General features: G+C 49.8%; 1 protein-coding gene across 1 annotated transcript in view; it reads right to left on the bottom strand.

Annotated features, from left to right (window-relative positions):
* The window catches only part of TMEM67 (transmembrane protein 67), a 465663-nt gene extending 449802 nt beyond the window's left edge, over positions 1–15861 (bottom strand). The window contains 2 exon segments of the mRNA XM_030216600.1: positions 4652–4737; positions 15525–15861. Of these exon segments, the coding sequence (XP_030072460.1) occupies positions 4652–4737; positions 15525–15741 (303 nt within the window). The 5' untranslated portion in view covers positions 15742–15861.
* Positions 15862–16095: the final 234 nt, after the last annotated feature.

Here is a 16095-nt window from a genome sequence, read left to right as displayed (position 1 = left end):
CCCATTTAGCACATATCTGCAGGAATACATCGTCTGCTAGTTCCCACTCCGCTGGATCGATCTGATGCCTGCTTAGATAGTCAGCTTGCACGTTGCTCTGACCTGCAATGTGAGCTGCTGACAGGGACTGTAGATGCAGCTCGGCCCAGTGGCAAATTTGTTCGGCTTGCGCTGCTAGAGCTCTGCACTGAGTGCCGCCTTGTCGATTTATGTAGGCCACTGCTGTCGTGTTGTCCAACATCACTCGGACAGCCAATCCTTCCAGGGTCACTTGAAAGGCCAGAAGAGCCAGAAACACCGCTTTCAACTCCAGGCAGTTGATAGACCACTCCGACTCGTCGGGCGTCCACAGACCCTGGGCATGCTTCCCCTGGCAATGTGCGCCCCAGCCCTTCAGGCTGGCATCTGTCACCACTAGGCACCAATTGGGGAGCGCCAGCGGCATTCCCCACCGCAACATGCTGTCTGAGAGCCACCACGCCATACTGAGGCGGGCCACAGGGAGCCAAGAAAGTCTGCACTGATAATCCTGAGATACTGGAGACCATCGTTGAAGTAGAGAATACTGTAGAGGTCTCAGGTGCGCTCTTGCCCATGGCACCACTTCCAAGGTGGCCATCATCGATCCCAACAGCTGGACAATGTCCCAAACTCGCGGGCGGGGCATCCTCAGGAGCAGACGGACCTGATTCTGAAGCTTACACCGCCTTTGCTCGGGAAGAAACACATAGCCCGAGGCTGTGTCGAACCTGGCCCCCAAATATTCTAGAGATTACGAGGGGGTCAGGTAACTTTTGGCCATATTGACGACCCAGCCCAGAGATTGAAGGACTGAAACCACTCTGGCTGTAGCTAGATGACTCTTTTTCTGAGTCTGCTCTGATGAGCCAGTTGTCTAGGTACGGGTGAACCCGGATACCATCTCGCCTGAGAAAAGCAACTACTACCACCATTACCTTGGAGAAGGTTCGGGGAGCTGTGACGAGGCCAAAAGGCAAGGCCCGAAACTGGAAATGTTTTCCCAACACCGCAAACCGGAGAAACATCTAGTGCGGGGGCCAAATTGGTATGTGCAAGTAAGCTTCTTTCAGGTCCAGAGACGTGAGAAACTCTCCTGGCTGTACCGCCGCAATGACGGAGCACAGGGTTTCCATGTGAAAATGCCGCACTCTTAAGGACTTGTTTAGCTTAAGTCCAGGATCGGGCGAAAAGACCCGCCTTTTCGGGGCACCACAAAGTAAATGGAGTAGCGGCCTAGACCTTGTTCGGCAGGAGGCACCGGGGTCACAGCCCCTATCTGGCACAGACTGTGCAAAGTCTCCTCTACCGCCGCCCGTTTGGCGGCAGAACCGCATCGGGACTCCACAAACACGTCTCTCACCGGGGCATCGAATTCTATTCGGTATCCGTCTCTGATCAGGTCCAAGACCCACTGATCTGCGGAGATTTTGGCCCACTCCTCGAAAAAGAGGGAAGTCTTCCTCCGATGACAGGAAACAAGGAGGGGGCCGGCGCACCATCATTGAGAGGGTCGCCCCTGAACTCCAGGCCTTGAACCGGCAGCTGCGGAACGTTTGTCCGAGCAAAAGGAGTTTCTCTGCTGAAAGCGGGCACGCGAAGTGAACCCAGCAGCACGCCCCGAGCGGTACCTTCTAGCTTCACGGAAGCGAGGTCTGTAAGAGCAGCGGACCGCCTGACCCTTAGAGGAAGGCTTCGGCCTATCTTCGGGCAAGCGCTGAGGTTTGGAATCCCCCAGGCCTTTAGCAATGTTTTCCAGCTCCTCACCAAACAGGAGAAGGCCTTGAAAGGGCAACTTCACCAACCTTTGCTTAGAGGCCATGTCCGCCGCCCAATGTCGTAGCCAAAGAGTGCGGCGAGCCGCCACTGCTACAGCCATTTGTTTAGCCGAAGCTCTGACCGTATCATAAAGGGCGTCAGCCAAAAAGGACAAGGCAGACTCCATCCGCGGAGCCACTTCAGATAAGGTCTCTGCTCCATCACCGGGCTATTCCACTGCCTGCTGTAACCAAGCCAGGCAGGCTCTAGCAGCATAACAACTGCATGCAGACGCCCGAACAGTGAGACCTGCCAAATCGAAGGACTGCTTCAGAGCTGAATCAAACCTGCAGTCTTGAATATCCTTCAGGGCAACACCTCCTTCAACAGGGAGGGTAGTTCTCTTTGTTACAGCCGTGACCAGGGCATCCACTTTAGGCATTGCAAAGCGAGCCAAATGTTCCTCACTCAGAGGGTATAATTGCCCCTTAGCCCTGGCAACCTTCAAAGGTCCCTCGGGGTCAGCCCATTGAGCCGAAATAAGCTCTTGGATGGAGTCATGCAAAGGAAAGGCTCGAGCAGGCTTTCTGGTACTAGCCCTCCTTGGATTAACAGAGGAGGCTGTGCCACTCCCAGGATCTTCAATTGAGAGGGCTTGTAAGGCATCTGAAATAAGCGCTGGCAGCTCCTCGCGGTGGAAAATCCTCACCGCAGATGGATCATCAAGCTCCTGTGGCAATTCTGCACCCGACTCTGGCTCCTCAGCCCAAGAAGTTCTGCCAGATCCCTCAGAATCCTCATAGCCTGACCACGGGGGGGGGGGGTGGGGGGGGGGGGGGGGGGGGCACACTCAGAAGGGGAATTAGCCCTTCTGCGTTTATCAGGAGGATAAGAAACAGGCAAAGCCAACTCCAAAAGGCCAGGATCCACTGGGGGGGGGGGGGGGGGGGCAGGCAGAAGGTCCGAAGATCCCTGTGGAAGAGCTCTTTTAAGCATGTACGCCCTATGCAGCATTAAAACAAAATCAGGGGAGAAAACCGCTCCCTGACCGCCCGGATCCTGCCCAGGGCTATCAGCTCTATTATTAGCCTCACTCAGAGGACCCCCTCCCCCCGGAGGCCGCGCCATGTGAAAAATTTAAAATGGCGTCCGCTGCCAGCTCAGAGCACAACAGATCACCGCTCGCCATGCTCGGGCCGGCTCTACCGTCTGTACAGCACGAATTACAGAACCCCGCTGCTGATTTGCGTTTGCCACATTTAGAACAGCGCTTTACAGTCTCCGCAGCCATCGCCGAAAACGGCGGTAAAATTAAAAAATGGCGGTTCGCGACAAAAATGTCCCGATCGCGGGCCCACCCCGGAGGAGTCAGAAAACACTCTTACCTCACTAGACCGAGTATCACAGCTCCGGTCCTGCAGAATAATCTCAAGAAAAAAAACCTCTTTTCCAAGATCGCTGCGCTAAAGCGCGACGCGACTATTTATTTATTTAACGCTGTGAGAAAAGCAGAGGCAAAAGAGGTAAATAAAAACACTCCGGAGGCTCAGATAAGTGGGAAAGGCAGGGAAAGGCGAACCAATGTGCCTGCATCCACTGAGTGGGAAAGGACAGGGAAAGGGCTGACCTATGTGCCTTCAAAGTGAAGCTGCTATAGCCTCTAACACCCCGGCTAACAACTGGCAAGCCAGGAGCCACCCCCAGGCAGATTTTTGATGGAGCTCGAAGAAGCTGCAGCCACCCTGCTTGGGGAGATAGAGAATACTGAAGAGGCAGTGGAGCTAGCTGGCCATGAGGCACTGTGAAAAGTTGAGTGCTCTCTATCTCCCCCTGCTGGTTGATGGACAACCCATACGTAATGGCTTCATCTGCTTGATGACAAGGAAACACATATTAATAGAGGAAGTGCACCCAGGCGACAGTTGTGGCCTAGAACCCAAAAAAGATGGGAAGAAGGAAATCACCAAAGGAAATTTGGCCAGAGTAAAAGGAGAACACGACTGGAGCCCCAAGCATACTGAGTCACCACACAAGGGTGCCACAGACACCGAGGACACTGCTTGTAGCTGTAGGAAGGAGACATGCAGCACACTTACCTCTGCCAGAAGACAAAAACAGGAGAGATACTTGCGCAAGAGACATCATAGCCAGAAAGGTAAGAGCAGTGATCATAGCTGCAATCCACTGTCCATAACCATCCACATGAAGCTGTGGAGCTGGAGGGGGAAAGGACCTGGCTCCACCAGGTGTCACCCTTGCTGAAAGGCTCCATCGGTATAAGCCAGGCTTAGACACCATTGTCAATTAGAATGAGCACAAAACCACTAGCAATGCCCCCTTACTCAACTGTCACTCAGCTAAAACTGAGACATGAGTTGACAGAGAAAGTCCAATAAGGAGCAGCACAATCCATTTACCACCAGCTTGGAGACAGAGAAAAATATAGAGCTTTCCGGGCTGCACAATATCCTTAAGGGGCGAATTACGTGGGACCACTTTTCTCTTTCTCTGTCTCCATCCGCTGGTAGATGGACATAACCAATTAATTTAGACTGGAAAAAGAAAAATATGAAAAGAAGCTTACCACAGAGGTAAAACATCACAGTAAAATAAGGCTGGAATTATAATTGAAAGGGGTACAATGCCTAATACTCTTCTCTTCTCTAATGGTTGGGCCAGCCCTGTTCCAGAGGGCTTATAACCTAAGTTTGTGAGGGAAATAATGATTACTTTGGGATTTACAAAACTGTAGTATGTGGGTTACACAGTCTAGTAAATCTTGCAGTAAAGTAACACAGGAAACCACACCATTTTGTCACAAGTTATTAAATCTCTCCCTCATTTTCATACCAGAATATAAACTACTAATACATACCATGTCCTCGGGGCATTTTTGGCACATAATATCATGTCCATCATTGGCCACTAATTTGAATCCTGGTAGGCACTCACATGAAAACCCTGAAAAGAAAAGGACAATCTGCATGTATAAAGTACAGTACTTTAGTTTACGCTCAAAAGTAGAAGTAGAGGAAACAATTTTTGGAGTTGAATTCTAAAGCCCTGCAGCTGGGTGGCCTTTTTCGGTTGAATTTCCCATGTAAGTGTGTAATTAAATTGGAATCAGATGGATATATTTTCTCTGAGCCAGCTCATTTAAGTGCTTTCTTGTCTTCCAAGAGTTGCAGACCCTCAGGAACTTTCCCTTTGCCATCTGTGACTTCTACACTCTGAGGTATAGCTATTCTGCTCTTTAAGTACTGCCTCTTTTTTGTTAGTAAGTACTAAATATTTCTTGATATAATGCCTTGGATCCCTCTATTTGTGGACTGATAAAGGTGAAATTTGAATTCCGATTCTATATTTGAATTTGTATTTTTCTTTTGTCTTTATATGCAAATTTTTGCTTTATGTATAACCCAGTTTCTGAACCAAGTTGTTTCTCAGTGTTCTCTTTGAAATATTAATAAATAAAAAGTAAACATTATATAGTATGTTAGGCACTGGTTTAAATCTTATATTTTCCAAATAAATCTACCGTGCTTCTTTAAAAACACAATCTTGATTTCTTAAATTATCTACTCATATATGTGTGTACACACACATACACACAAAAGGCCCAATGGCCACACAAAAGGCCCAATGGCTAAAAGGTACTTATCCATGCACCAGTTCCTGTGTAAACATGTACCCTAAACATTTATATCCATATTTTATAAAATATATATGCAGGAAAAACACACAAGTGGAAAAACACCAAAACCCACGCAGAAGCAGAAAGCATAAAACAGGAGTGGGCGATGGATCAGGCACTTCAAAAGTAGACCAAGGAGCACCCAATATGAAGTTAAAACTTTTATTGAAGACCCTTAGTGATGACTCAACATGGTACCATGTTTTGGCACAGTCGTGCCTGCCCCTGGAGTCTCTGATTAGTATTGTACCATAAAAATAAGTCACAATTTACTCTGTCCTCAGTGGTGAAATTCACACATGAGACTGTCTTCAAAGACTGAAATGCTAAACAGAGGTTTTGAAAAAGACCATTTGTAGGTAAGATAATAGTCTCTGGAGCTTAGCTACCAGCAAATACCGGTTGATAGCTATCCAAAAAGTGCACACTTCAGGGCAGACCCAAAAAGCATGACAGAAATTGTTAACAGCTCCATGACACTTCAAAAGTATAAAGGGGAGTCCACCCTGCACACCTTAAACATCTTTTGTTATGTAAAATAGACTCTATGTTAGCTAGAACTGACATTCCCCAAGATCTGCATTAAGGCCCAGATGCACTAAACGTTTTTCATCGTTAAATGAGCCCTTAAGGAAGAATTTCCTATCCTTTCCATGCACTAAAGCCTATTTTTCGACGGCAGTAGCAGCTAACGAAACTGGAATGCAAATGAGAAACTACCATTGAAATGTAGACAATTCGGAATGCACTAACCATACCGACGATAGCATCGATTCACTTACCGCCGGAAATTTAACGTCAGCTCAGACCTGTCGTTAAAGCCTGAGCTGTCATCTCCCCACTGCCCCCTGCACAATGAAAAACCAAATTGCTGGCATGTTTTAAATGAAAAGTGGCTCCCTGCTTCCCTGTGCCTAAAATAAAAAAGGAAACTAAATTAAAAAAGGATCGGGAGGGGGCAAAGGCGCTCATCAGCAGCGTCCTGTATGGACGGCCTTGCCCCCCCCGAAGTCCCCGCTGCTCCGTTTGTGAAATAAAAGCTTTTAAAAATGAAACCTTTGCAGTTGCTGGGCTCCCCCTCCCTTCCTGTCTTTCTCTTCTTTAGTCGGCAATGCTCCGCCTCCTGCCCTCCTCCACCTCCGTGCCCCCCCCCCCCCGATTTCGTCCCCGCCGCTCCCCTCCACCATAATGGCCGGTGCAGCGCCTCTCACCTATGTTTGAAGGCGCTGCACAGGATGGATCAGCTATTCTTGAGCTCTTCTGTCTCCTCCGATGTCTCCTTTTTCTTCCTGTGTCCGCCCTCCTCTGACGTCAGCTATCTACGTAGATAACTGACGTCAGAGGAGGGCGGACACAGGAAGAAAAAGGAGACATCGGAGGAGACAGAAGAGCTCAAGAATAGCTGATCCATCCTGTGCAGCGCCTTCAAACATAGGTGAGAGGCGCTGCACCGGCCATTATGGTGGAGAGGGGAGCGGCGGGGACGAAATCGGGGGGGAGGGGGGCGGGGCACGGAGGTGGAGGAGGGCAGGAGGCGGAGCATTGCCGACTAAAGAAGAGAGAGACAGGAAGGGAGGGGGAGCCCAGCAACTGCAAAGGTTTCATTTTTAAAAGCTTTTATTTCACAAACGGAGCAGCGGGGACTTCGGGGGGGGGGGGGGGGGGGGGCAAGGCAAGGCCGTCCATACAGGACGCTGCTGATGAGCGCCTTTTCCCCCTCCCGATCCTTTAATGTTTGTGGAGACATGCAGGGGAAAGTGGGGAGCCACGCGTTTGTGTTTTCTTTTTTTTCTTACGTTTCTGGCATGCGCAGAGCAGCCAGAATAACGCTTGGCTGCTTTGCGCATGCTTTACGAGCCGATTACCAACGGGGATTAGTGCATCGTTCTTTAGAATACTGCACCAAACCTTTTGGGCTGTGTTTTTGGAGCATGCTTCGTTATTTGAGATTCGGTAAAGGTTTTTACGTTTCTGATTTTTTTACGTTTGCTTGATGCATCTACCCCTAAATGTCAACCTGTGAATCCTTTTCAGGCTATCTGCAATGTTCCAGTGTCCCAGACAGTGGCCTAAATATGTCTCCCAGGACCTCTGTCAAACTGTAAGCTCCTTTTGCTCTACTAAGCGCACCAGCATTTTGTGCAGGTCAGATATCGAGATCCTGTCCAGTGAAAGAAAAGAAAAAAAAAAAAGCCCATACCTTTTTCCCCAGCTGCATCTAAAGATTGCATGTAAATGTTTTATTCAACTGTATTCAAACGGTCTTCCCATTGCATAAGGATTCATTGATGCAAATCATCAAAAGAGAGAAGTGTCCCATCTGAATGCAGCAAATGTTCCACTAAAACAATCCCCAGTGCTTCCAATCTCAAGACAGCCCTATCTAGTCTTGGTGAAAAGGGAATGTTGTCCCTAAATGGAAGCTGATCCATCTCAAAACAATGAACCCTCCCCAGAGCCATATAAAGCGGTTCCATACTGCTCATGTGGACCGGACCAGCAGCCTTTCTCAAATGGGATGGCAACTCCAACTGAGAGGCATGTAAAACAGTGGCGTAGCTACGTGGGGCCTGAGGGGGCCTGGGCTCCCGTAGATTTCAGTCGGGACCCCCCTCCCGGCGAACCCACCCCCGCCTACCTTCGGTTTTGCTGGCAGGGGACCCCAATCCCCGCCAGCCGACGTCCTCTCCGACTGTTCTGCTGCAGTCAGACTCAGAAAAGTCTTCTTCCTTCAACAGTTGCATGCTGACGTCCTGCAGGACTCAGCACTTACAGAATTACACCCACAAAGTGACACTCTGCCCAGCTCACCACCGCCGAAGCGGGGGAGGGGAATCAACCCAGCTCACCACGGCCAAAACGGGGGAGAAAGCGCACCACATCTGACTGCGAAGCCAGGGAAGCACCCTTCAGATGGCTCCTGAAGCAAGCTAGAGCCGCCACCTGGACTTTCAGTGAACTGAGCGATAGGCCTTTCTCCAGACCCTCTTACAGGAACACCAACACTGAAGATATTGGAGCAGTGAAGGGCGATAGAGAGCCTGCCTCGCACCACAATGCAAAGGTACGCCAAACCCTGGCGTAAGTAGTAGAAGTAGAGCGCTTCCTCGCTCTCAGCATAGTGGCGATGACCTTGTCTAAGAAGCCCTTCTTCCTCAGCCACTTCCGCTTAAGAGCCAGGCCGTAAGACCAAAGGGGGAGGGATCCTCCATCACCACGGGACCCTGATGCAAGAGGCCCCGCTCCGCTGGCAGCCTCAGAGGGCCGTCGACTGAGAGCCTGATTAAGTCCACATACCAGGGACGTCTGGGCCAATCCGGACCCACCAGGATGGCCCGGATGCTTTGCCACCCGGCCTAGAACTCTGCCCATCATGGGCCAGGGCGGGAACACGTAGAGAAGCTCCTATGCCGGCCACTGCTGGAGAAGAGCATCGACTCCCAGAGATCGAGGGTCCAGTCCTCTGCTGAAAAAACGCAGCACTTGGCAAATGGCCGAGGACGCCATCGGATCCAGGCTCGGCTGGCCCCAGCGCTTCGTGATGTCCAAGAACGCCCGAGCAGACAGTTGCCACTCCCTGGGATCCAAAGTATGGCGACTGAGAAAGTCCCAGGCAGTGGGCTCCCCAGCCGGTCAAACATGCGTTCGTCGTGACGACAACCCACTCCGGGGTCGTGAGAGGCATTCCTGCGGACAGCTTGTCTGGCCTCAGCCACCAACTCAGCGCCTTGCGCACCGTTGGATCCAAGGGAAGGCATACAGTGTAATCCTCCAATACTGGAGTCCACCGCCACAGCAGGGAGTGCTGTAGTGGTCTCATACGGGCCCTGGCCCAGGGCACTACCTCCATCGTGGCCGTCATGGAGCCCAACAGCTGCACATAGTCCCAAGCCCAAAGAGTAGAGGCTGTTAGGAACTGGTCCACCTGGGCCCGAAGCTTGACGCTCCGGTTGTCTGGCAGGAACACTCTGCCCACTAGGGTGTCGAATTGAACTCCCAAGTACTCCAGGGACCGAGTCGGGCGCAGCTGACTTTTCTCCCAGTTGATGACCCATCCCAGGGAGCTCAGAAGAGCAATCACCCTGTCCGTAGCCTTCCCACACTCTGCATAAGAGGGGGATCGGATCAGCCAGTCGTCCAGATAGGGATGGACTTGCACTCCTTCCTTGCGGAGGTAAGCTGCGATGACCACCATTACTTTGGAGAAGGTCCGCGGAGCAGTAGCCAACCCGAAAGGGAGGGCTCTGAACTGGAAGTGTCGGCCCAGGACTGCAAAGCGCAGGAAGCGCTGATGAGGCGGCCAGATGGGAATATGTAAGTAAGCTTCCTTGATGTCTAAGGATGCCAGGAATTCTCCTTTTTTCACTGCAGTTATTACGGAGCAGAGAGTCTCCATCCAGAAGTGCCGTATTTTCAAGGCCCGATTGACTCCCTTGGGTCGAGAATAGGCCGAGCAGAACCTCCCTTCTTTGGCACCACAAAGTAAATGGCGTAACGTCCCTTGCCAAGTTGATCTACTGGCACTGGGACCACATGCCCAGGTGGATCAGGTTGTCTAAAGTCTGCTGCACTGCCGCTGCTTTGACTGGAGACTTGCAGGGCGAGTTCACAAACCCGTCTCTCAAGGACCGGCAGAACTCCCAACTTGTAGCAGTCTCTGATGACTTCCAGAACCCAAGCGTCTGAAGTTACCCTGGTCCACTCTCCCAGAAACGAGGATAGCCGTCCTCCTATCTGCTCTGGACCATGGACCAGGGCCCCGTCATTGGGTACGAGACCCTGGGGGAGGGCCGGAAGACAAACCACCGGGACGGCGGTCCCTGCGAAAGGAATGCTGCTTGGGGGAGAAGTTCCATTTGAAGGAAGAGGAGGTCGACTTGCCCGGGCGATACAGACGGGCTTCCTGAAAATCGGCCCTTGGAGGAACCAGGGCGAGCACTGCCGGCCCGTGCCCTGACCTCCGGCAACCTCTTGCCCTTAGACGTGCCGAGCTTAGTCACGATCTTGTCCAGCTCGTCCCCAAAGAGCAGCTTGCCTTTAAAAGGCAACTTGGCTAGGCGAGACTTTGAGGCATGGTCAGCAGACCAGTGCTTAAGCCAGAGCCACCACCGCACAGAGACTGTCTGAGCCAAAACAGTCAGGCAAGCCCTGGCCACATAGGAGCCGCAAACCGAGGCTTGCAAACTCAGGGCGGCCGCCTCAAAGGCCAACTTTAAGGCTACCTCCAATCTCCTGTCCTGAGCGTCCTTCAGGGCAGTGCCACCTTCCACGGGCAGAGCCGTTTTTTTAGTCAACGCAGTGATTAAAGAGTCCACTGTAGGCCAGAGAAAGGCTTCCCGTTCCCCCTCAGGCAGAGGATACATACTGGACATAGCCCTGGCTACTTTAAGGCTCGCTTCAGGGGAATCCCATTGAGCCGAAATTAAAGTCTGCAAGGCTTCATGAACGTGGAAGGTTCTAGGCGGGCGCTTAGTTCCCAGCATAATGGCTGAGCCAGCTGAGGCTGAGAGAGGGCCTTCCTCCAGAGAGGAAATTTTCAAAATGCTCATGGCCTGCATTAACAGGTTGGGCAAATCCTCTGAGCGAAAAAACCGCGCTGCAGAGGGGTCATACGCTCCATCCGAGCGGGGATCAGTCTCCTCCAAAGAATCCCCTAAGGACCTTTGGGAGAACTCAGATACGCTGCCCTCATCCACATCAGAGGAGACAGAGTCCCCTAGGGATCCACCCGAGGGCATTTGATCATAGAAGCCTCATCACCCTTATCAGACAGGGGAGCAGGGGCAGCGTTTTGCATAAGAAAAGCCTGATGCAGCAGCAAAATGAACTCAGGGGAGAAACCCCCCAGTCTGTGCACTTCTGCAGCCTGGGCCACGGCCCTAGAGGCACTCTCAACCTGCGCTCCCAAGAGCGGGAGAGAGGCGCGCTGCGCATCCAAAATGGCGTCCATCGCGACACTCAGTGAAGGAGCCACGCGGGAAGAATGGCGCTTTAATTTCGCCGACTTTTTACTGTCGCCCAAGTCAAGGGCGACCATACTATTAACGTCTCCAACCCCGAGGGCGGCCCAAGAAGAAGCCGTCCGAGCAGCGTGGCCGACCACAACCGGGAGGGTGGCCAGCGGGGGATGGGCGCCTAAGGTGGGAAAAACCGGGGAACTCTCCCGACTCCGAAAAGGCGCCCAAAAAAGGCGGCTCTGCCTTCGAACCCCCCGCTAGACACGTGCACGCGGTCCGGGGAGCGTCTTTTCACGCCCATGCCATCCAATGCCATTAGCCATGTGGAGACCGTTCAGGGAACCCCCTGCCCGCTATAAAAGGTAAAATTACCTGCTTCTCGCTCCGAGCTGCAACGAATTGGTGTCCCAGTGAGCAGCTGCAAGGAAAGCTGTTGTAGATTCAAAGCGCTTTCGTTTTTGGGTTTGTTTGTTTTTGTTTTTTTTAAACGGAGCCAGCAGGAGGGGGGAGAAAAGGAGGGACCTGGCACCACCAGGTTTGCACTTGCTCAAGAAGAGCCCTCAACCCCAGGCACTCAACAAAACCTAAACAATTAGGCTTGGAGACCTAACCAGAGCTGCTGCTGTGTGTGACCACCACCTGCTGAGATAGAGAACATACTGAGGAGTTTCCGGCAGCACATGACCACATATAGGAAGGCAAAAGATTGCTCTCTATCTCCACCTGCTGGTAGATGGACACAACCCACCAGTCTATGGATTGATCTGCTTGATGAAATGGAATTATTATTGCTGCTTATTGGGTGAGACACATATTTGGTTCCCTCTACTTCTAAAGCTAGCCTCCAGAGAACTGTGGAGACCGGAGTGCTTTCCAAGTTTATTTTCCATTTGCTGCCCCGCCCTTTGGAAGCCTTCAGGGCAGTTTACAGTCTAAAATAGCATTAAGCTGAAAACAAACCTTTACACAGACAAAAAGGAGAACAAGGGAGAAATCCATTAATAATAGTGCATAGGGAGGGACAAAACAAAAAGGGAAGGGGTTTATACAGTCCACATGCATCCTTAAAAAGATGAGTTTTAACATCAGTTTTAAATTTTGTTAGGGAAGTTTCCAATCTCAGGGATGATGGAAGGTCATCACAATATAATAAAATCAACTATACCACTATAAATACACCAAGCCACTCTCTCCCTGTTGCGGACACCCTGAAACTCCTGGGTGTCATACTAGACCGAAATCTTACCCTAGACAGTCACGTGAAAAATGTTATAAAGAAGAAGATGTTCCATGCAATGTGGAAGCTTAAAAGAGTGAAACCTTTTTTCCCCAAGGGAGGTATTCCGCAATTTGGTGCAATCACTGGTATTAAGCCATTTGGACTATTGCAATTCCATCTACACAGGATGCAAAGCACAAATTATTAAGAAACTCCAGACTACCCAGAACACTGCAGCCAGACTCATATTCGGAAAAGAGAGAAATATGAAAGCGCCAAACCCCTCAGAAAAAAAATTACATTGGCTCCCACCAAAAGATCGAATTACATTCAAGATCTGCACCTTGGTTCATAAAGTCATCCATGGAGAGGCCCCATCATATATGTCAGATCTAGTAGATTTACCAGCAAGAAATACAAAAAGTTCATCACGCACTTTCTTAAACCTCCACTATCCCAATTGCAGAGGACTATGCAATACATGCATCTAGCTTCTCCTACATCTGCATGCAAATATGGAACGCATTACCGAATGCTATAAAAACGCATGTTCTGACAACCTTCTGGAAGCTTTTGAAGACTCACGCCTGTTTAAAAGAGACTTATGAAATGAATCCTTCTTAAAAGACTTAATTTCAAAACTACACCAGAACAAACCATTATTGAACTCTTATTATTAGGTTACTTTAATCACATTATTATTGTACTAGCCGTTAAGCCCGTAAAAACGGGCGAGATTTCCAGCTACCCTCCTCGCCGCCGCTCCCTCCCCCCCTCCGTGACGGGCCCCCTGCACTGACCTGACAGCGCCTCTCACCTCCGTGTGAAAGCGCTGCAGGCAGCAGCAGATCGCTCTGCTGCTGCCTGCAGCGCTTCCACACGGAGGTGAGAGGCGCTGTCAGGTCAGTGCAGGGGACCCGATGCGGAGGAGGGTGGAGGTTGATGCGCGCGATGTTCGTTTCCAGGCGGCAGCATCCGACAGTGACTCCGTTTCCCTCTCTGTTCCGCCCTCTGACGTCATCATGTCTTGACGCGAGGGTGGGACAGAGAGGGAAGTCTCTACTGCGCATTTGCAGGTGAGTCGGTCACTTGCCGTTTATATGTTTGATGTTATACCTTGTCCTTGATTTCGTATGCCTGATATGAATTGTTTTATTTATCTACCCCCTATTTTTATGTACCTTAATTGTATCAATAATCTGAACTTTTCATTCCGTTAATGGCGATCGCCATTGTGGCATAATGTAAGCCACATTGAGCCTGCAAATAGGTGGGAAAATGTGGATACAAATGCAGCAAATAGTCAAGGAGCCTTGACAGAGAAAATGGAATGTCTAATGTGTTCATGCTTGAGAATGTGAAAACTAGGAATAACTAGTTGATTTTGTTGTGCAGATCTAAGTGACCTAGGAGGGCAGTATGGAATGACGTGAGAAGATAAAGAGGTTCTCCTGAGTGTAATATTTTAAAAGTAAACAATAGAATTTTGTAGGTGATGCGATAAGTATTTGGTAACCCGTGAGCCTCTTTAAGATGGGGTGCAATGTGATCATATTTCCTACTGTTACTGATTAGTCGAATAGCTGTATTTTGAATGATCTGAATATGTTTTAATTCTTTTATTCTAAGTCCTAGATAAAGAGAATTGCAATAATCCAGTTGGGAAATTACAAGAGAGTGAACCAAGACATTAAGAGCTGCAGGCAAATTGAGTGAGCGTATAGATCATATTAGGTGCAGTGTCAGGCTCGCCCAGTGGAGATCTGAGCCCTTGTGCCCGATGGAGGAGGATTCCTCACCGGGCTGTCGGCCAACCCCGAGTTCCCCCTGTGCCCCCCTCCGTTCCCCAGGGGTAGGAAGCAGACAGCAGAGAGAACTGAGTTCAGAACAAAGTCCACGGGGCACGGCCAAGCAATGGGCAAAAGCAGGACCAGGAGCAAACAGTGGTCCGTGCCAGGCAGCAAGCAGGAGCAGATCCAGGAACAGGCAAAGATCAATACCAGGCAGCAAACAGTAGCAAGTCCAGAATTTTTATTTTATTTATGTTACATTTGTACCCCGCGCTTTCCCACTCATGGCAGGCTCTATGCGGCAGGCAATGGAGGGTTAAGTGACTTGCCCAGAGTCACAAGGAGCTGCCTGTGCTGGGAATCGAATCAGGCAGAGGTTCAATACCAGGCAGCAAATAGTAGCAAAACCAGAAGCACTACAACTACCCAGGAAACTGAATAGAAGCCGAAGCGTGGAAGGACTGGAGGCAGGGCTTTAAATAGGCCAGGAATTAAGCCCAAACATGCAGAGCTGTCTTATTTGTTGCATTTGTATCCCACATTTTCCCACCTTTTTGTGGGTTCTGTGTGGCTTACAATACATTATGAGTGGGGATAGTGCTGGGCAGACTTATACAGTCTGTGCCCTGAAAAGGACAGGTACAAATCAAGATAAGGTATACGCAAAAAGTAGCACATATGAGTTTATCTTGTTGGGCAGATTGGTCTTTTTCTGCCATCATCCACTATGTTACTATATGTTGTTATTATTATTATTATTTACTTTCTAGCATTGCCATATGTTGCTTATGTTGTCCTAACCTGCAGAAGGGGGTATTAGTTCCCTAAAGTTAGTAAAAAAATAAAAATATTAAAAATATAAAGTGATAACCTTTTCTAGTTCTGCTGTATTATTATCTCTACAAATAAAACTTGGTTTTCTTCCACAACTTGTTTCCAAAGGCTCTCTTGAAAAGACTATTTAATATATACATATGCAAAAGTACGCCACAGTTGCTATATAGAGTTTGTATGTATGTTATAATGGTTATATGCACACACACAATCCTAAAACCATCCTGTTGGAGTCGCTCCAGCTTGAACCTTACCGCTGGGGCTGCGCCGCTGCTTTGCGCCACAAAGGACACATGACAGGTTGGAGATGTGGAAATACTGCTGGCTGCCACAGCTCGCCGGCTGCAGTAAAGGAACGGAGTAGCTCTGTGTCTGACGAGAGCTGCCGATACCGAGTAATAGCAAAATGATGAGGACGAAGGAAGCAGGAGGAAGAAAGACAGCAGACACCCAACGCTTCCCTGTAGCCATGGCGCTTAAAGGTTAAAAGGCGCTACTCCCACAATGCTATTCGGCTCTGCTTAGCCTGCGTTTTTTAACCCAAAGAGGTTAGATGAAAACAGGAGATAGGGTGAGCTGAGCCCCAAGGAGGTTTAATAGACAGGAGATGAAGTGACGTCAAAACGCTGAAACCAATTAGGTGAGTCTGAGTTTCCCCCTTTCCCGCGCAGGCTTAGCCGTCATTATCTCCGTATACTCAAAACAAAGCAAGCAAACCTATGAGTTGCTGCATCTACGTTGTCGTTCTTTATTGTTGGTAGGCTAGCATTTTTATCTACTCTCACTTATATTTTCAAACATGCCAGCTTGTGCAGCATAGGGATG

Source organism: Microcaecilia unicolor, chromosome 1 (assembly GCF_901765095.1).
Source record: "Microcaecilia unicolor chromosome 1, aMicUni1.1, whole genome shotgun sequence".
Taxonomy (NCBI): Eukaryota; Metazoa; Chordata; class Amphibia; order Gymnophiona; family Siphonopidae; genus Microcaecilia; species Microcaecilia unicolor.
The sequence above is the reverse complement of the archived record's forward strand: the minus strand, read 5'-3'. Positions and strand labels throughout refer to the sequence as shown.